This window comes from Sardina pilchardus, chromosome 3 (assembly GCF_963854185.1).
Source record: "Sardina pilchardus chromosome 3, fSarPil1.1, whole genome shotgun sequence".
NCBI classification, from domain to species: Eukaryota; Metazoa; Chordata; class Actinopteri; order Clupeiformes; family Clupeidae; genus Sardina; species Sardina pilchardus.
Window position 1 is genome coordinate 15,646,834 of NC_084996.1, and position 24,779 is coordinate 15,671,612.

Sequence of the window (24,779 nt, forward strand, 5' to 3'; positions counted from 1 at the left end):
TTACAATGGCTAACATGCCAATGGAATGACTGCCTAACATAGTCACTATAGGCTACACTGTTTGAGGGACACCACCAGGTTTGTTGCCATCAGTGCACTGATCGATGGCTCATTTGTGTCTAAACACTGCCCCCCTCAGGATGTTCACTTGCGGGTGATTATGGTTATTATCTAGATAAGATAACAAGACATAAGATTCCCATTCAACCCTCTCTAGCATCAAAAAGGGCAAGAAACAAAACTACATTAGGCTGGATTAGTGGACAGTGGTGCTGTCACAATCATTACGTAATTGTTAGAGAGGGTTAAAGGATCTTTGTAATTGTGACTTGCCACAAAATACACAGTGCATTACCACAATAATGATTGCAATTTTTTCAAGCCGTAGGCCTACAACAAATCATTAAAAAGAAGTCGGCCTAATATGCATGCACTAATGTGCAGCCTTTAATTCTACCAGACAGGGTTCTCACATAATGACCTCAGTGTTCAGTGAGTGCAGTGCAATAGTGCTTTTTTTCTACTGAAAGGATCAATTCTTTGTTAAAAAAAAAAGAAGACCGTCCAGTTGCATGCCAGACATGAGTTTATGGCATACACCCTTCATCTTCCAACCATTACTCACTTGAAGTGCTACCTCGCACAAGCTGGCATGAATAGGCGTCTCTCACACAATTGGGTGGTCTTGGCCAGATGTCCAGTGATTAAGATCCTAACATTTCTGTGAGTGACCTTTCACCTTTGAAAATATGTGGGGAGGTCAGTGGGACATAGCATATTATGCAAAATATAAAAGTCAGAGGTTGCTCATGTACAGCCAAAACAATAGTGTGGTATTTTACAGTAGACCTACGTGAAGCAGCACGTGATGCTGTTCTAGGCCTTCCAAAAACGTGATTCAGCATGGCTGCTATGGTTACTCCAAAAACATTAGCTATCTACAACTAATAGTACATCCGATTATAAACAAATATCTATAAATATCATCAATATTAATTAACCATGGCTGGAGACACAGAGGACTATCCGCAACTTGAACTTGACGTTGTTATTGGATTTAATGGTAAAACATTAACAATCACATTGGGTTTTTTTTTCCATTTGTGCAACATCACTTAGAATGTTAACATTATGCTAAATTTACGTTAGCCGCTAACTTCTTGAAGTAGGGTTAATTTAGCTGTTACCTCTAATTTAACTACTAAATACTCGTTGGCATCATAGGGTTAGCTAACGTTAAATTACACTGCTTTGTCGTAATTTAACCGTTTTGCTCATCTTTAGTCCTCCACTTTCCTTTGAAATAACAAAACAAATGTTTTAGGCTAGGACAAATGTTTTAAGCTAGGAAGGAGTAGCTGCTAGCAAATGGCTAGACCAAAATTACCTCTGTTCTTCATCCTAGGCCATGTATTTTCTGGAATGGTTGCACATCCGGACAGGGAGCATCTCATTTACTGCCTCGGGTGCAATATCATTATAAAAAGCCTTCTCACCAATAAGCAGGATATTCTTCAAGGCCACACCAACAATGTTTCTTGTGTCACTGTGTCAAAAAGTGGGCGGTATGTGGCCTCTGGACAGGTCACTTTCATGGGATTTAAGGTATGTTTTTTTTTATCCGTACCTTGGGGTCTCTTGATTGGCAGTAAACGTTGGTTTCTTTGATGACGGTTTTTCTGGTCTCTAGGCAGATGTCATTATCTGGGACTTTTCAAAGAAATGTATTTATTCTCGTCTTCAATTGCACAAGGCCAAAGTTGAAGCACTAGATTTTTCTCCGCGTGATAAGTACCTAGTAACTCTTGGAGGCCAAGATGACAACAGGTAAGCCTGGAGACTGTTTACAGTTTAGTTGTTACATGTACATGACCTTGGCAAGGTCATTGCAATACTGCAAACCTACTCAAAACAGAGCATAGTATTAGTAAGGGCAATATACACTAATTGAATACATGTAATTGCAGTGTGGTTGTGTGGAATGTGGAGACCAAAGAGGCCATCTGTGGCAGCCCCGCATCTGCCCACAGTGCAGGCCATTGTCTGACTGTGCAGTTCTGCAACAACACAGATGATGTGTTTGTGTCTGCTGGCTGGTAAGACATGTAGTCAATGTTCAGACCAATTCATTCGTTAACATTTTTTGGGGGGATTATGAAAACTATGTATTTTTGGAATAATTTCACACTGAAGAATCAGGAAATCTTTGGTTGACCATTTTCAGAAGTCATTAGTCATTTTGAGTCTTGAAATGGTGTACTATTGCATTAAAATTGTAAATATTCTTTGAGAAAAAATGCTGTTATAATGCTGTTATACAGCATTTTTAGATTAGTTCTGTGTCCGGTTGTGAGAAACAGATACAGTTTCAAGACAATGTTATCTTCATCCAACGACAATGTCATTTTTTCCTCCATTAGTGGGACTATTCGAGTTTGGGAACTAGATCTTGCCAACAGAAAAATTCGTGCAACAGATTGTCAGACTGGCCAATTGAAGAGGATCGTCAAGTGTATTGAGGTGAGATCACTGAGGTGCCATTGATGTGAGTACATCATATTCCCCCAAAGGGTTTTTTATTGAATTGCATCAAGCAGTAGAACAGCATCCTCTGCTGCCAGCTACAGTAACCATTTGTCTGTTTTTAAACAATTCACTTCCAGATCAAACATGATGATGCCCATTTCTACTGTGGCACAACCAGTGGTGACATACTGAAAGTTAATATGAAGACGAGACTTCTCAATAGCTTTGGACCTGTAAAGCAAAAATTCATCAAAGTAAGATGATATACGATTCGGTTTCAGACAGATTTTCACCTGTATTTATATTATTCTTCTGTATTGGTTTTTTAACGTGGCATTCGTTCATTCATTCCTTTGTTCAATCTATCATTCATTCAATCAGTTATTCATTCATTCATTCATTCATTTCTTCTTCAGGGAGTGATTGTTGTGAAAGCACTGAAAACAGGTGACTTGTTGGTTGGGTCAGGAGATGGCCTATTAACCCTGTGCTCTGAATCCAACTTTAAAACATTGAAGTAAGTATTAGGTCATTGGCTAGTGACCACCGTTATTATCAAGGCATTTAACTTACCTTGTTGTACTAGAATAGTTGCTCAGGAACTATCAGTCTTTTTCATAGTTAGTGTCCCCTGCATTTTCTGACTTAGGTCATGAAGAACTAGTCAGAACTGCAGAGTTAAGTGGTCATTCGTTGGGCTCATCATATATCGGAATCAAAAGTGTTTGGCCTGACTTAGAGAGTTTTATTATTATTATTATTATTATTATTTTTTTATATTTTTGTGATTGGTTGTTCTTTTGGTTCCTTTCATTACCGGATGTGATTACTGTGGTCTTCACTTTGCATGCCAGCGCGTCTAGACGCATGCTATGCCACTTGTCACCTTATGGGTGCGCCCAACTTTTCCAACCAGGTAGCCTACCTGTAGGTCATGTGATAAATGACATTCTTAGACCATTGTTCTCATTGCCTGAGGAAGGTCCCACTGGAGGATCGAAACGTTGCCTTTTATGTACTAAAATAAAAAGTGTATTTTTGGAGCCTACCAGTGTGCGGACCAGTCTATCGCACTGACTTAGAGAGTGCCCACCTCTTTCAGACGGGTGCAGCTGGAGGGAGGGGTGACCTCTGTCACCCTGCGGGGTGAGGGCCAGCAGTTCTTTGTGGGCACCGAGGCCTCGCAGATTTACCGTTTCAACTACGTGGACTTCAAGGAAGAGCTCATTGTCACCAGCCACAGCAGTGCTGTGTGGGATGCTGCTTTCCCTTAGTGAGTGTATTTTTTTTTTGCATTATTGCTTGATGTATTCAATTGTTTTGGTGATGTCTAGGCTGTTTCCTAAAATAAAGCCTCTTTTACCACAAGAGGGTGCTATGGGACAGAATATTGACGTACCGGCAGGTGCAGGTGGAAGGGATTTTCATTGTAAGATATGATTGGGGAGCCAAAGAGGTTAGCCTAAGATGCTTAGGTTGGGTTTGTATCTTTGATAAGGCAATATGCCATGTTTGTGCTATGCTGGTGGTGATTCCTAGCCTGGCTGGCACCAGACTGATTCTCAAATCTCAGTTGAGATGGAGAATATGTCTGAGAAACGGGTTGTTCATTTCTGATTTCCAAAGGGTGCAACCAGAATTGAAATGAGAATTTCCAGAATTGAAAAGATCTTTTCTGAAGTATATCAAACACCTCTTATAAACAAAGGTTTTTTAATGCAGTTATTTCACTCATTTCCAAAGCAAATATACAGTACGTGTGTTGTTAACACTGCTGCCATTAGTGGGGCCGTTGGTAGTGTTCAAAGAGCCTGTAATCCGACCCCTTTGTCCGTTATCAGATAAAGCCCACCCCATGCCAGATAAGCGCTTGATGGGTTCCTGGGTTTTTGGTGATTTGGAAATCGCTGTGAAATGAGGAATTGCCAGATGGACCAGTTGAGCTAATTGAAATACGCTCACATATTCATCTGGGTTCAGTTCACCCAGCCTAGGTGATATTGCATACAATGCAGAAATAATTGTGAAAGTGATGTGACTGGAGGCGCTGTGGCCCAGCAGGCTACAGCGTCCGTACCATTTACGGGTCTGAGTGCTCACGGGGACCCAGGTTCAAATCCGGCCTGCAGTCATATCCCGATCCCACCCCGTCTCTCCCTCCCACTTGTTTCCTGTCTATCTCTTCACTGTCCTATTATATACTAATAAAGGCAAAAAGGCCAAAAAATATACTTTAAAAGAAAGTGATGTGACTAATCATGGGGTAAACTGCTACATATTTCCTAGTGGCTCCTCTGAGCTCTTTGCCACCTGCTCAGAGAACGACATCAGAGTGTGGCACACGGAGACTTCCAAGGAGATGCTGCGGATCTCTGTGCCCAACATGACCTGCAATGCCATCAGTTTCACACCAGATGGCAAAAGCATTATGAGTGGTAGGTCCCTTATCCCCAAAGGCCTTTCAGCAGTCTGCTAGAGTTATGTTTTATCACTTCCAGTTATTGCCATTGTTTTGAATAAAAAAGCATATGAATACGAGAGTATTTGTTAGAGAGAATGTCAATTCACGTCCAGTTTAGTCTAGTGTCTAACATTGCCTGTGTTGAACAAGCCAATAGTTACATGCTGGTGGGTTATATGATGGAATACTGTATGTCCCTCTAGCCTGGAGTGATGGCAAGATTCGCGGCTTCACACCTGAAACTGGGCAGCTGAAGTTGACAGTGGAGAACGCCCACAGAATCGGGGTAACTGCCATTGCTATCACCAGGGACAATAGCAGGATCGTCAGTGGGGGTGGCGAAGGACAGGTGAGGCAGTCCGTGGCCAGATGTGACGATTTTATTGAAAATGTGATGACTTTGTGTTGATGTGTTTTGCACTCTGTGAAGTGAAGTCTGTTTAGCTTTGAAATGCTTCTGAATACTCTGAAGTACGAAGTTATGCGTAATGCCTACTCTATCTGCATACTAGGCTAGTACCTCATTGCAATTGTTTGTGGACTGTTTTTAAAAATCTTTGATCTTTTTAGATTGTTTCGTTGTGATTGAGCCTCACAATTATGTGATAATGTAAACAGCATATTGTATTAAAGTGCATAGTAGTCTAATGGGTTTCTCCTTGTTTGTCTTTGTCTTTTTGAGGTTCGAGTTTGGGAGATTCTGGCAGATTCACACTCACTGCTGGAGACCATGAAAGAGCACAAAGCTTCAGTCAACTGTATCAAGATCAGGAGCAATGACAAGGAGTGTGTCACCGCCAGCTCTGATGGTGCCTGTGTCATCTGGGATCTAGTGTGAGTGGAATGACAGGTGTAAAAGGATTTTTTTATAACTTGGACAAATTGGTATCATACGTACTGTAAATAGTGTTGTACAGTGTAATTAAATTTACAAATTCTTCCACGGTCATGTCATGTCATGTCAAGCTGTGTGTATTAAAGCAGTTTTGTAGTAACTGAGCCTGTAGTTTTGGTAGTCTGGTACCATTCAGGTGTATTGTAGTTGAACTGTTGAGGTAAAATCTTGGACTCAGTATATATTCTCTCTGCTGATTGTGTCTCGTAATTGTGCATCATTTCTGAAATTGGCATATTGTCCCTGCAGGCGTTTTGTCAGAAATCAAATGGTGCTGGCCAACACTCTGTTCAGAACAGTCTGCTACCATCCTGAAGAGTATCAGATCATCACCAGTGGCACAGACAGGAAGGTAGATGACCGTCATATGTGTGCTAATGTCCCCTCTGAAATACTCACCTTGTTTATCGGTATGCAACTTCGAAATTAACATCTTTAAAAACATTATAGATAAGCACAACATCAATGTCCCAATAGCAATCACACAAACAGCAGAGCAGAACTGGCCAATCAGGTTGAGATCTCCTTCTGCTGATGCTTCACAAAACCTCAGGTGATGCAGAGAAAAGCTGAAGCAGCTCAAGTATCCGCTTCTCCTCACACTCTTTTCGAATAAGAAAGGCAAAACCTCTGTAAAGAATGGCTTTGCGTCTTCAGTTTCACCAAAGCTGTTGTGATTTTATTATGGCTATGTGGATGGGAGAGCTGCTGTGTCAGTAAGCAAGTAAGCCTGAAACCCCTTGTGCCACACATGTTGTGTTCCTAATTACAAAGATAGCCGCCCAACTAAGATACAGGACCTGTGTTTTTAATGAAAGATGGGTTTTGTCTAAAAATAACTTCAAATAACAATTGTGATAGGAGGCCAACCTCAGAAGGAGACAGCTGCCAACCCATGAGACAATCAGGGGCGCATTCACAGGCACAAACATGTTCTTAAGCGCCGTATCGTTTTGTTAGACAGTCACATCTAGCTTTCATTTGCATTTGGAGAACTCATTAGAAGAAACTGATGGCTGCCGTTTGCAGCCCAAAAATAGGTTCTCTCTTGCTGTTAAATGCTGACACACCCATACTTCAAATAGAGGAAGCACTGAAAGGTGAAGTGGCATTAATGAAAAAGGTCAATAGGATTCTTTCTATGATGAGCATTCGCATTCACCTACACCTCCGGACTGGATCTGCATATCTGTTAAAGGAAAATGACACATTCAGCGGTAAAACATCACTCCTTAGAGAAGGCCTAGTAGTAGTTTACACTGGAGAGTGCTACATAGACTGTGACAGTTTGTTTTTGTGACTGTTGCATGCTGTGTCTCTTGGTAGATTGCTTATTGGGAAGTCTATGATGGGTCGGCCATCCGGATGTTGGAGGGTTCTCTCTCAGGTGCCATCAATGGCATGCACATCACCCTTGATGGAAAGCATTTTGTGACGGGTATGGAGAACTTGTTCTTTTTCATATTCTGAAGACGTTGACTCATTGATTGCACCCATTGAAAATGTAAACACTCAAAGCAGACTTGGTATGCAGACTTTGTTTTGTGATGTTTGAAATAGCGGAGGAAGACTCGCTGTTGCGTTTTATCATTATTATTTCAGTTTATTTCACGCAATTTATTACCCAAACTCCAGATTCACTCCTGTTCGTTTGTAGTATTCAGCAACCTTGGAGGAATTTATACATATTACTTTGTTTTAATGTCAAATAAATGAATAAATAAAATCGTACCCTGCTTACCATGCCTATGGGTAGAGGAAAAGTGATGAGATATGTTATTCTAGGGTGACCAGACATCCCCGGTTTCAGGGGACAGTCCTCGTTTTTGGTTACCTGTCCCCGGGAAAATACAGAAAAGCTACCTATGTCCCCGTTTTCTTTAATAGAAAACTTGTATGTATTTCAATCAGATTGATGACATTTTTGGGATTATGTCCCCGGTTTTGGTCTCGGACATCTGGTCACCTTACAGTATGTTATTCTTCATGCAGGCGGAGATGACAAGCTGGTGAAGTTGTGGGCATATGAAAGTGGAGAGATGAGGCATGTAGGCATCGGGCACAGCGGCAGCATCACCAGTCTTAAAATCTGCCCCAACAACAAGTTTATTATCAGCACCAGTAAGGATGGAGGAGTGCTGCAGTGGAGGTACCCTCAACCTGTTCACTGAGTTCTGGCCATAAACTGAATCCAGAAGGGGATTCGTGAATTCATTACTTATGGGCCTAACATTTCAAATAAATATTAATTTTATATTTAACATTATATTTTTGTACCAAAACTGAGATGTAGATGTTCTTGACACACTTTTGTGTTTTATATCATTTCTATAAAGTATTAAATTCTGTTCTCTTCGATAAGGTATTTCATTGCACTTTTTACACATTGCCTATTTAATCTGCTGACATTTCAGCTGTGGGAGAATCCTATAGCCTTCCATATCATACAACAGCAGCAGAGGGCTCAGTGTACAGCTGGTGAAAACTTCTCTCCCAATGCTGCAACATTAGAAGCTAACGTTGAAATAATACCGGCTCAGTAGACCACGAAAATCAAATATTTGCAGCATGATATAGCCTAGAGCGTAATCAAGTTAGTGCCTTTAAATAGTTAAATGTTAAGTGGAGGGGGTGGGTATTTTCGTGCTTGACCTGAGGTGAAATGTAGGTGAAGCCCACTGTCAGTTCAGCGCGCTTTACAAAAACCTCCAACTGAGAGCGTGATCAGCGGGAGGATCACTACGTGTAAACACTGGGCGCGGCGTCCCTCTGACGGAGAATGACAGCTCACGCGAGTCTGAACTGTCGGAATGCTCGAGACGTGGACATGTTCATGGCTGTTTTTCCCCGTGCCTTGGCACTGCTTGTCTGTGCCACCGTAGTTCAACCTATGTCCGAGCTGTCCTGCTTTGAGGTTGAAAGACCTTAAGTGCGGACAGGTGGAGAAGCTTTCGCCAGAGCTGTCTCCCGTTTTTGTTCTCTCTGTGACTAGTGAAAGCTCTCCGGATAGTCATGGATACGAGAGAGACCAAATCAAAAGACGAATCAATGAAAACCAAGACCGTCAAGAGCAAAGAGAAGAAACAAACTACAACGAAGTTATTTCGAAAGAAATCGTTTAAGTCGGTGGGAAGTCTTATGAATAAAATTCTGAAAACTTTGGGCACATGGGCTCATGTCGGGGACGCTGAACCGGTGGATGGAGAAGATGATGACGGGGGATTTCGGGACGGTACACCTTGCACGCTCAGCGCGAACTCAGGATATATGAAAGAGGACACCCAGGTCACGTCTGAGCGCTTGACGAAAAAAAGTTTGACGCTTTCATCCCGTCATGTAAACTCTCTTAAAGATAGATTGTCCTTGTCTTACGGAGACAAAACTCCAGGTGTCCTGGGTCTGAAAAATCACGGGAACACCTGCTTCATGAATGCAGTAGTACAGTGTTTAAGTAATACCGACTTGCTGGCGGAATATCTTTGCCTTGAACGATACAAATTGGATTTCACTGAAAGGAGAGTCAATGGAATTGTAAAGACTGAGGACATACAGTCTGCCCAGGGAGAGGTGACCGAGCAGTTAGCGTCTCTTGTCAGGGCGCTATGGACTTTGGAATACACTCCTCAGTTATCCGTGGAATTTAAGGTAAAACTACGTTAACGGTGGCACTCTTTGGCCGCCAGTAACAACATAAGCCTAACCTCAGTGTTAAACTGACGACTTGCAAGACATACTGTATCTGGTACATATATGCTACTGTGGGCTGTGTAATGTGGTAATAGAGACGATGCACATAATTAAACTGTGAGGAGTCCAGTTGGGTTCTCACAAAATAACCCCTCTGAAGTCTTTAGGATGTAGTTCTGTTGGTCGATTCACTGGAGTTTTTTTCCCCTGAAGGTCAAAGTGAACGGGGTTTTCTTGTGGGTCTGATAACTCTCCCTATAGTTTCTTCTCTGCGCTGCTAAGGTCAGACATGAAAAATGAAATCCCCATGGTTTTATATCATCAATTATACTAAAATTTGAATAGCTGTTGGTTTCACACCATTGCATCTCATTAAAAATCGATTAAATAACCTCCCATCAGAGATTCATCATGCAGAAGCAACTGCTCTGAATGTCTTGAACACTTGAAAGCTCTTCCACTGCCACTGGACAAGGCAGTGAAGAGAGAGAGAGAAAAAACACTTCTGCTTTCCAGACAAGTGAGTCAAACATGTCTTGCCCTTCACCACAGAGGGCAGCTAGCCTATAAGATAATTAGTGGAATATTATTCAACTGTCAGTCATGTTTGAATTTGACAGTATAAGAGTCCATCATATTATATAGCCTAATCTTTAGTTACTATCTGTAGTTTTCAGTCAAAATCTGTTGAATAAGGGGTCATTTTTTGATAAGGTAGTGTTCATCCAAAACTTGAGGGGCGCTCATCATCGACAGGGCTGTTTATGCGGCTTATCAGCAGCAGGACTCAACACAAAACCTCCCCCGAGGACAAGGCCTATTGAGTGCTGCTCCCTGAATGCTGATGCTGCAGGGCAGGCGGCCGGCAGTGGTGTGCCACAGAGCCCAGGGGCACAGAGGGGTCACCAGGTGTCTGGGCCGAAGCGCTGAGCTGGCAGTCTCTTCTGAGCCCGGCGACATCACAAAGCCATCTAAGAAGTGTTCTGAGCTTCAACAATAGAATGCTGCGCAACTCTGGTCAGCCAAAATTAGCCAGAGTGACGTCTCACGCTACCCTTCGGGAGTCTGCTTTGGGAGTGCAGATCTGTCTCATATTTCGGCGTCTCATGGCTTTTGTGGTCTTATCGCGATTGTGATTTCAGCCGTGACTTGAGGATGAAAGACCAGCGGTATTTAAGCTGCCACACAAAAAGCCACTGGGAGTAATTTGTTTGGGAACAGTTCCCAGCAGTTATCGAAGGTGATATACATGTTAATGTGCAGTAATGTTGGCAGGGATCTTATTCATACATCAAATGCACAGTTTAATTTGATTTATTCAGTTGTTATATTAAGTTGATTCATGCGTCACATGCATAGTTGAAGTTGATTTGTGGATGCATAAATAGTCTTGCCACCTCTATTCAGAAAGTGAATCTGGGTATACCAGGCAAGCATAAGATGCATCTAGGCAGAAAAGACCTAGCCTGGCCCCACCTAGATCTTCTTTCAGGGAGATCTAGTCTGGAACACCATAGGTCATAACTGTTTCTCTCAGACAATAAAAATGTCAGACCAATCAGCGACGAGAGGGGAAGACAAAACCAAAACCTATTGTGGTAAACAAAAGAAGCAACACCTGCAAACGTCAAAAAAACGCAGTTGGAAAAATGGTGTTTATTGTTTGTTTGTAGTTTAGGTTTAGGCCAAGTAGGAAATAACCTAAGGAATTTCTGATCAGTGTGTGATTGGTAAAGTTGGACCATTGATTTCAAAGTTTAGTGCCCGTTGCGATGCAAGTGTTGCAAACGTTTCCCTATCTAGTCACCGGACTTTAGACTTTTCACCAGAGTTTGGATTTTCCAGGCTAAAAAAGACCCCCACCCAACCAAGACATAGGCCTAATGCTTAGTTCCATCCAAACTATGTCCATTCTGTTCATATCCTTTCATATTGTTGGACACAGTCTGTCATGTATTTCTTGCTGATTAGGATCCCTGTGGACAGACGATGAATTGACCATGGCTGTTGAAATCAAGGCCTTATTTTCTGCCTTGAAAGTGGTTGATTCATGTGTCTGGCTGGCCAGGGTCTGAGCTTGTATCTCCTGAGTCTAGAGGGGAATGAACAATAGTGTTCTGAACTCAGCCATAATCCATACATAAAGTAAAAAGGCTCTTGGCATCTTCCCATCTGGATGTTGTGTGTATAGAGACAGATTACATACTCCTGAGGCCCACTGAAAACAATATTTGTGGAGCATGTGACAGTATCAGCTCCCTCCACCACTCCCCGAACCCTCCAGCTCTTCCACACTGCCCACATATTCTGAGGAGCAGAGAGAATGAATCACCCTGCTCCGTTGCCTGAGGCGCTAAGCTCTGGATTGTAGCTAAGCTTCATATCTCAAGGTAAGAGCAGAGAAAGGGAGGATGTGGGCAAAGGGGGAGAAAGTGTGTTATGTTATTCCTGGAAATGGTAATCACTCTGGAAGAAGTGGACATCCGAGGCTTATGTTTGCGTGAGAACACCTTGCGTTGTTCACAAATTGTATTTAAAAAAGAAATGTCTAAATCATCATAGAACTGTCCCATTGTCAAATATCAATCATTGGTTGGGTGGTCATGAGTAGACTGAATGTTTAGATTACATGTTGGCATAGTGGTTAACCAAAATGGTAATTTAGATGAGTTGCAGTTGTCGTCCTGGAGCAGTTATTAAATTTTCTTCATTTCCCTGACCTTGACTTACCACAGCCAAATACTTTCTAAGTTATCTGCATTATAGGAGGGTATATGGAGACCATTGACAAGATAATAAAACTTTACTAAAGTAGGTGTACCTAATCACCATGACCGACCTTGTGTGTTTGTTTGAAAGTTTAAGAGTAATATGGTTTTTGTAAATCTATATCACCATAACACACTATCTACACATATACTGTACAGCATCTCTGTGTTGAAAGCACAATGTAACTTAATATAGACTTAAGTTACAATTAAGTGGACTTAATGTAACTTAATATAGACTTAAGTTACAATCGAGTGGACTTAATGAAATGCTTTACGTTTCCCTTTATATGCTAAAGAAGACTTCCTGTTCAAAACAGAGCCCCTCTGTTGTGTCTGGTCTGCAGGTCTTGTGACATGGTGCCATGTTGAGTCAATGCCCAGGCCATTTCTATGGGATCTTCAAGCACTCACAGTGACTGTTATAGCCCGGCAAATTATCTGTTGTCACACAGGGTTTTGTGCGGTAGACCCCAGTGTTTCCCTTAAATCTGACAGCAGATTCCACCCATAAACAGTTGAGGACTGTAGACCTATAATTTAATCAAGACCTTTGAGAGTAATGTGCCTTTTGTGAAGTTAGTAATTATCAGAGCAAGTCTGCAGAGCAAGTCTCATCAGGCTTAAGGCGCGACGCGACACTAACACAACCTTGAATAAATGGAATTGTCCCTAGTAATGGCAAATTAACTTGTTATCCTCAGAGAGCACTGAAACACCACATAGAAGTGGGGTTGAGAAAGTTCAAGAGAATAGATACATTTGTTTCTTTTTCTTAGTTCCATATAGTGACACTTTGTCCCCTTCTGTTGCATCAGTTGCATGACTGATTGTAGGTTTACTGTCTTAATATCAGAAGGTTCATTTTTCTCACATCTCTGGTCGACTAAAGCCATAGCATCATGCATTTCTGGCAAAACTGATCAGGCATTATCTACATAGATGAGTATAAAGGTTGCGTCCTACACAAGGGCAGTATAGCACAGAATGAAAATGCTTTCATTGCAGTCATAGGCTTTTGTTGTGGTAAGCAGTTGCCATGCATGCAGCATATAGTAGTTAACTGGATTAGGGTGATACTCTTCTTCCCAACCACCTGGGTCCAAGTTAATTATTGACCTGTGTGTGTGTGTGTGTGTGTGTGTCTGTGTCTGTGTCCGTGTGCACGTTCTTGACAGCCTCATAGCAGGCACACCAAAGCCAGAGTTAAGGAATGTGTCAATATTTGGGGTTGTGGCAACTGGTTGGAGATAAAGCACCTACACATCCACCACACGTCTGTCTGCCCACTCTGGGCCAAAACATCCCCCCAGATCAATATACATCTGCAGCTCAGCATACAGTGCTTAACATGAACACTTATCCACTGGACATGAGTCATTAGCCTTCATCCCATGAATGGTTTTCGAGGAGAAATGGCATTAAGATTTTTAATGTATTCAAGACTGTCTGTCCATTTGTGGTGTGGCAGTGATATTCTCTGTAAATCTGGCTGAATGAAGATTCATAGATAGTGTACTTTGATCGAAGAAAATCAGAAGCAAATGTTTGATCCATATGTGCAAGCTGGCTGCCGATTTTACGTAGCCTTAATGTTTTATCGGAGCAATCAGATTGTTTCTACAAGCCTCACTCATTCAAAGAGCTCATAAATCGCTTTATCAATCCTGAAATCTTGAAGAAGGTAGCTGTATTGTCTAAGCACATGAGTAGTTATTTCTGGGAACCCGGTCAGAAATGAACTTGGGTTGTCCCGAGGTGGGTGAAATCTATTTATTTATGCTGTAGTGAGTTGTGAGGAATGTCTCTCGGTGGGGTGCCATCAGATCAGAGTCTGGTTTCAGTTCATGGTAACAGCAGCATCGTAGCGATGTTGTTATGAAAGCTGGGCTTACAGATATGTGTTGATCACCCCATGTGGTCTGCCCCACCGAGGTTTTTACAATAAACATTCACTGAAGGGTGCAGTTGTTGTGTTTTTTAAACTATTCTGGCGGCGTTCACTGTAACTTCATTGTACTTGTTTTATCAGCGAAATCCGTTCACAGGCCCTCCAGAGCTGCATGTGGGCTGAATAGGGATGATTTTTTTTCTTTCAGAAGGAGAGTATCTACTCTTCAGCAGTCTGTTTTATCTTGCTTCCACAATGTGTTCAAAGACCACATTTGAGAAGTTGTGAGATCACACTGACAGGTCTGTCTGGCCAGATTCAGTTACGGAACTGTTCGGTAGCTCAACTGTTGAGTCTGACAGCAAGCAAATGTTTCCCCGTGAAAAATAGGCCACTTTATTTTTAAAGTATGAATTAGGCCCAATGTGATGGTGACTCAGAGATATAGTGTAATCAGTGTCATTTAGACTTCAATCGAATGGTGAGTCCAACGAATAAGGGGTAGTTGAAAAGAAAATAAAGTCTTTATCCATGTCTAGACTGTTAATATTCTTTCCTTTTTAATTTCAGTTTCTTTCAGCTGTGATCTTTTGATCAGGTTCATTACCCTCTGTCAGCCTCACAGCAAAGCATGTATCATTATTTCAATGAGTGTTGTTAAACTTGGTTGATTTTCAAGGTCAGGTCACTCTTCACTGCACACAGATCCCTCTCTTTTGTCCTCTGAGTTTCCACACTCAAACCAACTGAGGACACGTAGGGTCTTTTTTGGGCTGTTGTGGAATCATTCCTATCTGGCATTCCCCTATATTTGCACAGATAATCTACACTGTAAAGTGTCTAGGCAGAAGAAAGGCTTCAGTACATGTTTTTTGCTGTTGTGTGTGGGGGATATACTGTACATACGACTATGAAGTAGCATTGGATGTACGGTAGTCTTGCATAAACAGGACACCCACAGTGTCGTGTTGCTACTGGAGCCTCCTGCCAGCCCGCACTCTTTGAAACGGTGTGATGAAACGACAAGTTCTTTCGAGTGCCGTAATTAGCCCAAGCTACGGTATATGGATGAGAGGTTGGTCTTGGACACGGTCCAGTGCAGTGATTGGTCTTTGAAGATGTGTCTCTAAGGGCCACTCCATAGCAGCCTAAGGGGCGTATCTCTTCCTTAAGGTGGCTCACCTCTCAGGCAGTTACTGTACTATAAGCATCTGGGGCACTCTCTTCAGGTATTGATCATTCATATAATGTGTCATTTCTGGTGCACATCCTTTATGCTGTATGTATATACTGTCATTCCTCCGAGCCCAGAATCAGGAATACTTTAGAATACCTCAGGAAATGGTTACTACACAGTACGTTGACAGATGGTCTGCTTTCCTGCTCAAAGTCCACTCAGTACTCTGTGGGTGACTTCTTAGACTTTCCATGCACTGTTCCAAATGCTTATCCTTGGGTATCTAGAGAACACCAAGTGTTTGATTGCCACATGAGAGAACAGAGAAGAGTGGAGTACTGGGAAGGATGAGAATTTCTAATATGCCGACACCCAGGGTGGCAAAAGGAGTGCCGACTGCGCATTGCCAGTCGGTGTGTATGTTTGTGTTCTGCGTTGTGCTCTGGACTAGGTGAAAGGTTTGTAGATAGACTCTCCTGCTGAACGTGAACTGATCTAATTCACCTTGCCCGAATCCTCCGTGTTAAAGAGGGGGCATAATTAAAGCTGAATCAGCTAATGTGAATTAGCGTAGCGGTTTAGCCCAGAAGGAGAACACATCCTCAGGAGCCAGGGTAAAGTACCACGGCTGTAACTGGACCATGTGCCAGCAGTAATACATCAAAGTGTGCTACTAAAGCAAAGATTTAACACAGTGCATCAGAGCAGGAATGGCCTTAGGAAATTAAAAGATATTTATGCAGGTGTCGTTACCTGATTTCTTGTTGTTCTGCAATAGTATTCCAAATAAATAGATACTTTTTCTTTAGAACTAAGTATTGACATTGTTCCTAGAGTGGAAACAAATACCTCTGAAATGACTGTCGGTCGTCTAAGGTGGTCCGTGATTTGCTGTAAGGGTTGAAAAGGCACAGGCTATTGGCATGTGTGTCTGGGGAGGCAGCAGAATGGTTCTGTGTGAGGAGCTTAAACCCAATTTGCAATTCAAGCATAGCACTGTGCCACGGCCATCTGACTGATGCAAGAGAAGGAACTGGGAATCATAGAGGTCGCTTTGGATAAAATTATGCCTGCGTGTGTGTGTGTGTGTGTGTGTGTGTGTGTGTGTGTGTGTGTGTGTGTGTGTGTGTGTGTGTGTGTGTGTGTGTGTGTGTGTGTGTGTGTGTGTGTGTGTGTGTGTGTGTGTGTGTGTGTGTGTGTGTGTGTGTGTGTGTGTGTGTATGTGTTTGTGTGTGGGAGGGGATGATGTATGTGTGCTTGGTGTATGTGTACTGTGTATGTGTGTGAATGAATGAGTGATCACAGGTGCTGTGGTGAATGTGCACAGATCCGCTGAATTTCACGCTGTGGTCTGCAGCCTGCTGTGACTGTGATAAGCATCGAGTGAACACAGTCTTAAAAAGCACAGAGTGATTCCCATGTTCCAGCTGCCGCTGATTGCTAGAGCCCATCCCAGGATGCTGCCAGTGCCAATGATCCAAATCATTTGGTGGTGTTTGTGCGTTTATTTTTCCATTTCCATTGGGCCACTCTCACTTCTGTGCACAGGAGCATCGTGGTGATATTTTAGGAGAATCTTTTATCTTACCTACAAAAAATGAAAATAAAAAATCATGAGATAGCTCAGTTGACCCTCTCCCTTTTTTTTCTCTCTTCTGTCTAGAGTATCGTGTCCAAATATGGCTCTCAGTTCCGAGGAAACTCCCAGCATGATGCCCTGGAATTCCTCCTCTGGCTCCTGGACCGTGTTCACGAGGACGTCAATCCCTCCTCCTGCACAAACAACCACAACAAGTGCAAAACTGCTGGAAAGGTCACTTCAAAGTTATACTAATGCTATACCTCAATGCTAACATTGATAAGTGAACCAAGTTGTGTTATGTGAACTAACTTTATTGCTTGTTTCTTTTCCATCATCTGGCATCAACTGGTTTTATATTTAGATATGTCTGTCATGAAGGAAGAGAATGGTAATTGTTTTATGAAAGTACAAACAAAATGTTTTGGTATTACAAGTCTTTTTTAGATGTATGAGCCTGATGCAACTCTGCATTTGCCCTCTGACTCTGAATGTAAGTAGAACAGGGTTTACAGTATGTCGTTTTTAAATGGCTTGTCTTGAGGATATTCTCATTGGTGTTCTTGTCTGGCTGGTGGTTGGACTGACTTTGCACCAGAGGAATGACGTAAGACCCTAAGTCAGTCATATATTCACTGATCCTAGAGAATCTAGAGGCATGTTTTGTTTTGACTGGATAATTCCTCTGGCTACTAAACCTGACGTTCTCACTGACTTAAATATCCTTAAAAACCATATGACAGGCAGTTGGTCGCAGGTTTTACTACTGTGCTGTTAAAAAAGTGGCAAAACAAGTGATTAGCGAGCCATTTTGTGCCGTGGTTGTTTCTTTTGTCGGGGATTTACAGTAGAAAGCATGGAGCCATTAGTAGATGGCTGTGTTCTCTTCATGCACCTCCAGGAACACCCACGGCTTACTCTGAAGCCTGGAGCCCCCTGGGTAGTGCTTTGATCTGCGCTATTGTCGCTATTCCTGTAGAAATTCTATTAAAATTTGCATGTTATGTGTTTGAATGTGTGTGTGTGTGTGTGTGTGTGTGTGTGTGTGTGTGTGTGTGTGTGTGTGTGTGAGTGCATGCACATTTCTGGATGTGCATTTTAAAAAAAGAGCCTCTGCATCATCAACACTGTTCTTTTGCATTGACTACTAAGTTATGCCATATCAGCCATAACAAAAAACACTTTCAGACTTTGATATTCTGACACATCACGACTTTGTTGGAGGTACACATGGTTGTTGTATGTAAGCAGTTAAGTACTAGTTGATGACCTGTTGTGATTCAAGTAATTGTTTTATGGTTTTATGACAATGCATTTTTCCATGGGGCAGTTCTAACTCTTCTAGATAGTGCAGATGGAAAGAGCAAATGTAATCCAGAGGAGGTGTCAAGATGCCTTGTCTGGTTTCACCAGAAGGATGAGGAGAAGCACAGGATCTGGAGTTTGTCATCCTGAGATAAGGACTGTCAGTATGACCTGGTGACTCAGTCATGGGAAAGGGAAAAGGTCACATATCTTCCAAAGACACTTGGATTGAATCCTGAAGCAAAACCTCTCAGACGTGTTTCAGCTAAGTTTAGTCAAGTCAGGACTGATTTTTTCCTGATCTGTCTCTCACAGAATTTTAGTGTATTTGTTACAGTACATCTCCATTTTTGTTTTCCTGTTCCCCTTGTTGTTGTGTTAGATTTTCTTATAGACAGATAAAACCAGGATCATCTGTTCTTTATTTCTTGGAAGAGCATGAACAGTAATTAGCTGGTCTGAATTTTGTTATGCCGTTTTTGTTGATAGGCTTGAAAGCAATTATAATGAGATGAAGTGTAACTACTGCTCCGACTGTCTTTTACGGTTTTGGACCTGACCCTGGAATCCACCGATTCTGAGTCCCTCTTCCTGAGTGATAGCTCCGCTCCGGCTGTGTAAATAAATGAATGAAACGCAAAAACCAGCGTCAACATTCCCACTTCCCCGCAGCTGGGGCACATAGTGAGAATCCTCGGAAAGCCGTCTCCATTGTGAGAGCCACGGCTTTGGCCCGTGCCCAGGAAAAAAAACCTCATATCACTCTGGTGTGAGTGGGGCCTGAGGAGGCCCGGTGTTTCTCGGAGGAAACATCACGTCAGTGCTGCTGGTGTGAAAGGACACAAGACGTCACGGAGACCACTGAGAATCCATCTGCAGGGCCTGTGAGCTTCCACTCAGATGCCATGCATCTGCCAACAACCTCTTTCTGTGTGTGATGGATGTGCCTTCTTGGGAAAAGCATAAAGATGGCTCTGTTATGAATGGGACAGGCTGAAGATATATCCAACCGGAAGGATGCGGAGAAGGAGAGAACTGTCGGGACTGTGTGACCCAGGCCAAGGTCACATGTGAAAATCTGATAATGGGGCCAGTTCAGTTGACTGGTTTACAGAGGAAGTGACAAAAAGGACTCTCCTTATAACTCGGGATTGAAAATGACATTTATGTGGTAAACACACAGTTGCTGTGGTACCCTTGTGTAGGACAGAAAATCGTTTTTGACAGTTGTCTCTAATGTGTGGCCAGCTCCCCTGTGAAACCGCCACTGAGGGCTCTGCCGACACAAGTGTTGCCATGGATATTATTTTTTATCAGCATGAAAACAAGCGGCCTGACGGTCCACTGCCTTGGAAGCCCTAAGAAAAATAGCTCAGCTCCTCACCTTCTGTCCCATCTAATGGGATTTGCCTCTGAGGGAGAGGCGCTTGAATCTTTCGCAAGGTCCCGTATACTGTATGTTGTAGTGTCTTTGATTCACTCTATACTCTTCTGAGGAGCCTTTGCCACATTCTTTGTGCAGCACTGCAGTGAGGAGAAAGATAGGCAGATAAGGGAGGAGACTCGGAGGAAGCTCCTGTGGAACTCCTCTGTGGGTTTGGAGACTGTGAGCGCATGGGTGTGTGCTATGTCATTTGCGTCCCAAAGATGGGGTGCTGACTCCTCAGTAGGTTGTGGTCGTCGTGACATTCTGAGGTTTTACATTCTTTTTGACCAACTCAGTATTTTATCTCATACACACACACACACACACACACACACACACACTGTGACTAAATATTCACACAGGGTTCCAAACAGTCAGACTTTCACTCTCAGAATGAAAGAGTCTGATTGCTACAGTACATTCTCATAAACATGTCATTAACCAAGATAAGGGCCTTGTGAAACCCTCCTTGCACAAGCTGAGCTCACACGGATGTGCCTCTGACAGATACAGCTCCTATAGTTATGCCTTTAATGGCAATTGGAGCAGTTTGCCATCTGCTTTTAAAGAAAGACTCTTAAAGAGAATTGGGGTTCATTCTGGGGTCATGTTGCTCCTTTCACATAGCAGTAAAATATTCATAATTACTCCGTGGAACACAATTATAATGTAGTTGAAGTTTGGCTAAAGTGCTTCTGATGGGTTTTCGATAGAGTTGTTGCTGTGGATCCCATTTAAAACTATTAAGCCACAGCGTTAAGAGGTTCTCAGGGACTTAATTGTTGTCTTGATGGTTTTCTTTTGCTACTGTTTAACATTATTGATTGTGTCTTCCAGTGCACAATAGAGGCTTGAGGAAAGTAGGCAGATGAAATAGGACTTGGCAGTTGTCCGAACCACATGATGTTCTGAACTCCCTGACTTTAATTCTAACAAATATTTTGTATCTCAGGACCATTCATAGAGTTACTGTAAGCTCTGTTCTCTCACAGAATTCAATAGACTCAGAGTAATGGCTTTGTTGGCTTTGATGGCTTTATTTGTACACAAATGTTGAATAAGTTCTGCGTCAAGTGTTATTTCAGAAAGAGTGCTTCAGTACAATTGGGCTATTTGGAATAGAAAATCCACACAACACAGCAGCACTGTAAACAATCAGTGGCTGAATAAGGCAGAGACGTCGCAGTGATTCCCTTGGAAGAGTCAGTCCAGGTCACAACGGGGGCAGACAGTGTGCGAGGAGGCTGGAGTTGTGAGTCCGCACACGTCCCTGGAGCGAGGCAGGGAAGCTTCCGGAGAGACCCGGGGATTCTGGGGCTGTCAGTGCCACTGTTAGAAGAGTCAGTGCGGGAGCAAGGCGCAGCTTCCTGCTGGGAGGATGAGGAGGAATACCACTGCTCCAGTCCACACATACACTTGGCCCACCCGGAGGAGAATTTTTAATAATTATCAGTTCACTCTGTTTGCTTTGATTTCGGGAATCAAGGGGAATTAGACGTTTTCAGTGGAGTCAAAACACTTCAAGGACACGCATGTTACAGTGACGTAGTGCTTCATGATAGGAAACAACTCTCTCTCTCTCTCTCTCTCTTTCTCACTCTCACACTCACACACACACACATACACACACACACACACACACACACACACACACACACACACACACACACACACACACACACACACACACACACACACACATACACACACACAGACACATACATATACTGTACTCACACACACTCACACAAACTTTTTCTAGATCTATTGAGGTATTTATGTGTCTCTCTTCTTATTTACCGCACACACACGCACACACACACTCGCACATGCACACACGCACCCAATCCCCAGACTCAGGGGCCTCTGATTCCTCCCCCCGTTTGTTGACCGTGCATCGCTGTAGAGACAGAGCAGCAGAGGTGCCATCTTTGCTGTGTGATGAATGAGGGCTTTTGTGAGCCGGGCGAAGAAAGAGGCGCTTGTTCTGCACAGCGAGGCGCGAGGGAGGAGAGGTGAGAAGCGCATCGGCAGCTCCACACACAGCCCAGGGCAGGATGGAATGCGATAAGAAGGGAAGAGTTACCGGTACAGTAACCACGTATCTTGCCTGAACGCCTCTGACCAAAGCTGTCAGTGTCGAGCCTCACGTCTGTTGGGTTCTGACATCCTGGCAGGAGTCACCCCATGTTTATTAGTCCTGTCACAAGTGTGTCACCATCATCAGCGTGTTACTAGCCCAATAAGGAGTTTTGACGTGGCGTTAGAGCAAATGTGTCATCTGAAAATGGAATGTCCCACTGTTTTCATCATTCTGTTTTTCAGCGGATATTATGCTAATATTTCACAATAATATTTTAAGGAATGAGTGAATGTGTCTCAATTGTTGACCTCTGATGCATGTGGTATGTCAGGAGCCACAACAGTTCTGAAGACAACTCACAGCAATGTCAGTCTTCTTATTCAACACCATGTGCATGTATATCTTTTATCAGTACATATCTTATAGTATCAAACCTCATGACCTTGTGCTAACAGCGTCATGCTCTACTGAGTGTATCTAAGTGACATTGCAGTTATATTGCAGTAGCAGAGAAACTGTGAGAAAAAGTCTGACGTTATGCTTATCAAAAGAACCACATACCTGATCCTCTCCCACACGGTCTGACAGAATGGTTGGTTCCAAGGGTGACAAAGAAGTGTCACTGTAATGGGATGGATCGGGTCTTTTCAATGAAAACAAATGGCATAGGAGAAATAGCGAGAGAAAGCGAAAATGACTCGCTGAAGTCAGTATTGTCATTATCACAGGGTGGCACAGCAGGTATACAGCAGGGAGCCACATCCTGTTTTAAGGCACCTTCTCCACAGAGGGGCTGTGTTAATACACACCCACCCTGTAGTAACTCTTCCACAGCCAATGCTCTTGAAAAATTCAGGAGTCAGCGCCAATAAATAGATGCGGAACTGACCATTTTAAAGAAATATATCCGGTTTTATGCAGGGCTGGATATGAGGCTGACTGTGCAGTTTCTCTCCCCCCCCCCCCCCCCCCACCCAAAATGAATATCATTCAACCTCACTCCACACTCATCTTAGTGCTGTGGAAAGGCACCGTAAAAAGTACTACTTCTGTTGGGTTTTCCTGTGCAAATGTAAGCACTGAGGTAATGAAACCTCCCCACATACTGTATAATGCGTACTGAATATAGTAATGACTGACCTTGATGTGTGGATGTAAGGTCACAGAGGAATGAATTAGGCTGAACCTGAGCCTGCCGGTGCTGATTCTGGAGAGTTTGTCATCATCAGTGAGGAGGACACAACAAAGAGGGCCATAGGCCAAGGGTCAAGGGTCAGCCAAGGAACTGCATCAACTGCAGAATCGGGTGGGAGATCAAATCCCACCTGAACAAAAATGGGATTTAGGCTCTGAAAAGGAACCCCTGCCAGGCTCTCCTGTGGAGGGAAAGGCAGCCAAGCACTCAAGAATGTGTGTCTATGTGTGTGTGTGTGTGTGTGTGTGTCTGTCTCTGTGTGTGTGTGTGTTTGTTTTCACACAACTTGGGTTCATCTTTGGGGCAAGGCATACACATGGGGTAAAATTGTCCCTGGAATTCAGCTCATCCTTGTACAGCAAAGGCTGAATAGAATCTTAGGGGAGGGAAAGGTCTGAATAATCCCATGAAAATCAGCAAAGCTTCATCTGAGACTGTTCATAAGGTCCTGTATGCAGCAGCCATTCAACTATAATACCAGAAATGTCATGCAGCCATTTTCATATTTCATTTTATATCCTCACTGTACTGCTCCAAACTACACTTTTGAAATGTAACTCAGGCTTTAGCAGTCAAGATTTAATTGACTATTTGGCCCCAGCAAAGCCTGGAATGTGACAGAGCAACTTGGAGGATCGGAATGGCCTGTGCTCATAAATCTGTGTACTACGGGAACCGTGTGATTACGTCCTCATCCCCAACACAGCCCAGGCGACACCCTCTGGGCCGACCGTGCGGTGTGACACCGAGGGCAGAGGGCAGGCCTATTGTTTTTGTGTTTCCTCTTCCCCTCTTTTGATTCCGCCTGCCCCGCAGGATGCAAATGGCTTCCTGTGGCTTGGGGCCACCCGAGCAGAGAAAGCAGCCTGCAAGAACACGTGTCCAGGGAAGTGTGTGTGTGCGTGTGTGTGTGTGCGTGTGTGTGTGTGTGTGTGTGTGTGTGTGTATGTGTGTGTGTGTGTGTGTGTGTGAATGTGCACTGACTTGACCCCTCATCCGATGCACCGTCATCGGAAGGACTTGCTATTAATTTCGAGCATTCAGCACCTCTCCCTGTAGATGCTAAAAGCTGAAAGACAGGACACGTCAGGGCATGCTGTTTTGCCTTTGTCTTTCTATAAGTGCATGTGTCTGATATTGTTTGATATCGGTCGCTGTTTACCACCGCTGTGGTTAATGTCAGTCTATCGCCTTTTGCGCCGGAGCTTTTGTTCTTGAAAAAGCCCTTTTCATTTATCAGCAGTCTGCTGGCATACTTTTGCTCGCGGCAAGACAATTAAGCTCCGACTGTCTCAGTGCCTCGTCCACTTTCATGCATCCCCCTTTTATGGGGCCGGCCAGGGTCAAGCAGTGCACAGCACTTGTGGCTCCGTCCTTTCATCACTTATTCAGCTGCATTCTTCAACCTTCCCAGGCTGTGTAGGGAGCCAGCGAGTGGTGAACAGACACTGTATAGCCGATGTGAAAATTGCGGTCAAATGAACCGGGGGAGGGGTTTTTTTTCTCTTTTTTTTCGCTTTTACAAATCTGCATTCAGTAATTCGGCGGTGATTATGTGGAGATGAGTATCATTCAAAGTTTTAATATGCGCCCAATATTAAGAGATTCAATCACCTCCAGTTTGGGGGAAAAGTTGCAGTTATTGTCTGAATATGGGAGTGTCTCCCTTTCCTTCTTGTTTTTGCCACTAATAATAGCTGGCATTAATATTCATTTTCATCTCTGCCAGAGCTGTCTCTGTGTTTAGGAGACACTTATTTTAACTCACTAAGCGATCTGTTTTGAC

The 24,779-nt window shown here is 43.2% G+C and overlaps 2 protein-coding genes across 2 annotated transcripts in view; both read left to right on the top strand.

Annotated features, from left to right (window-relative positions):
• Positions 1-944: 944 nt before the first annotated feature.
• LOC134076133 (cilia- and flagella-associated protein 52-like) lies at positions 945-8,169 on the top strand. The gene is made up of 14 exons (XM_062531136.1): positions 945-1,063; positions 1,406-1,605; positions 1,691-1,827; positions 1,968-2,096; positions 2,421-2,520; positions 2,664-2,780; positions 2,943-3,043; positions 3,629-3,799; positions 4,813-4,961; positions 5,191-5,336; positions 5,670-5,821; positions 6,132-6,234; positions 7,209-7,320; positions 7,875-8,169. Exons 1-14 carry the CDS (start codon positions 1,003-1,005, stop codon positions 8,051-8,053), a joined length of 1,857 nt encoding a protein of 618 aa, XP_062387120.1. The 5' UTR covers positions 945-1,002; the 3' UTR covers positions 8,054-8,169.
• A 572-nt stretch (positions 8,170-8,741) lies between these two features.
• The window catches only part of usp43b (ubiquitin specific peptidase 43b), a 65,908-nt gene continuing 49,870 nt past the window's right edge, over positions 8,742-24,779 (top strand). Inside the window, exons 1-2 of the mRNA XM_062532097.1 lie at positions 8,742-9,527; positions 17,069-17,218. Of these exons, the coding sequence (XP_062388081.1) occupies positions 8,895-9,527; positions 17,069-17,218 (783 nt within the window). The 5' untranslated portion in view covers positions 8,742-8,894. The remainder of the gene's footprint in view (positions 9,528-17,068; positions 17,219-24,779) is intronic.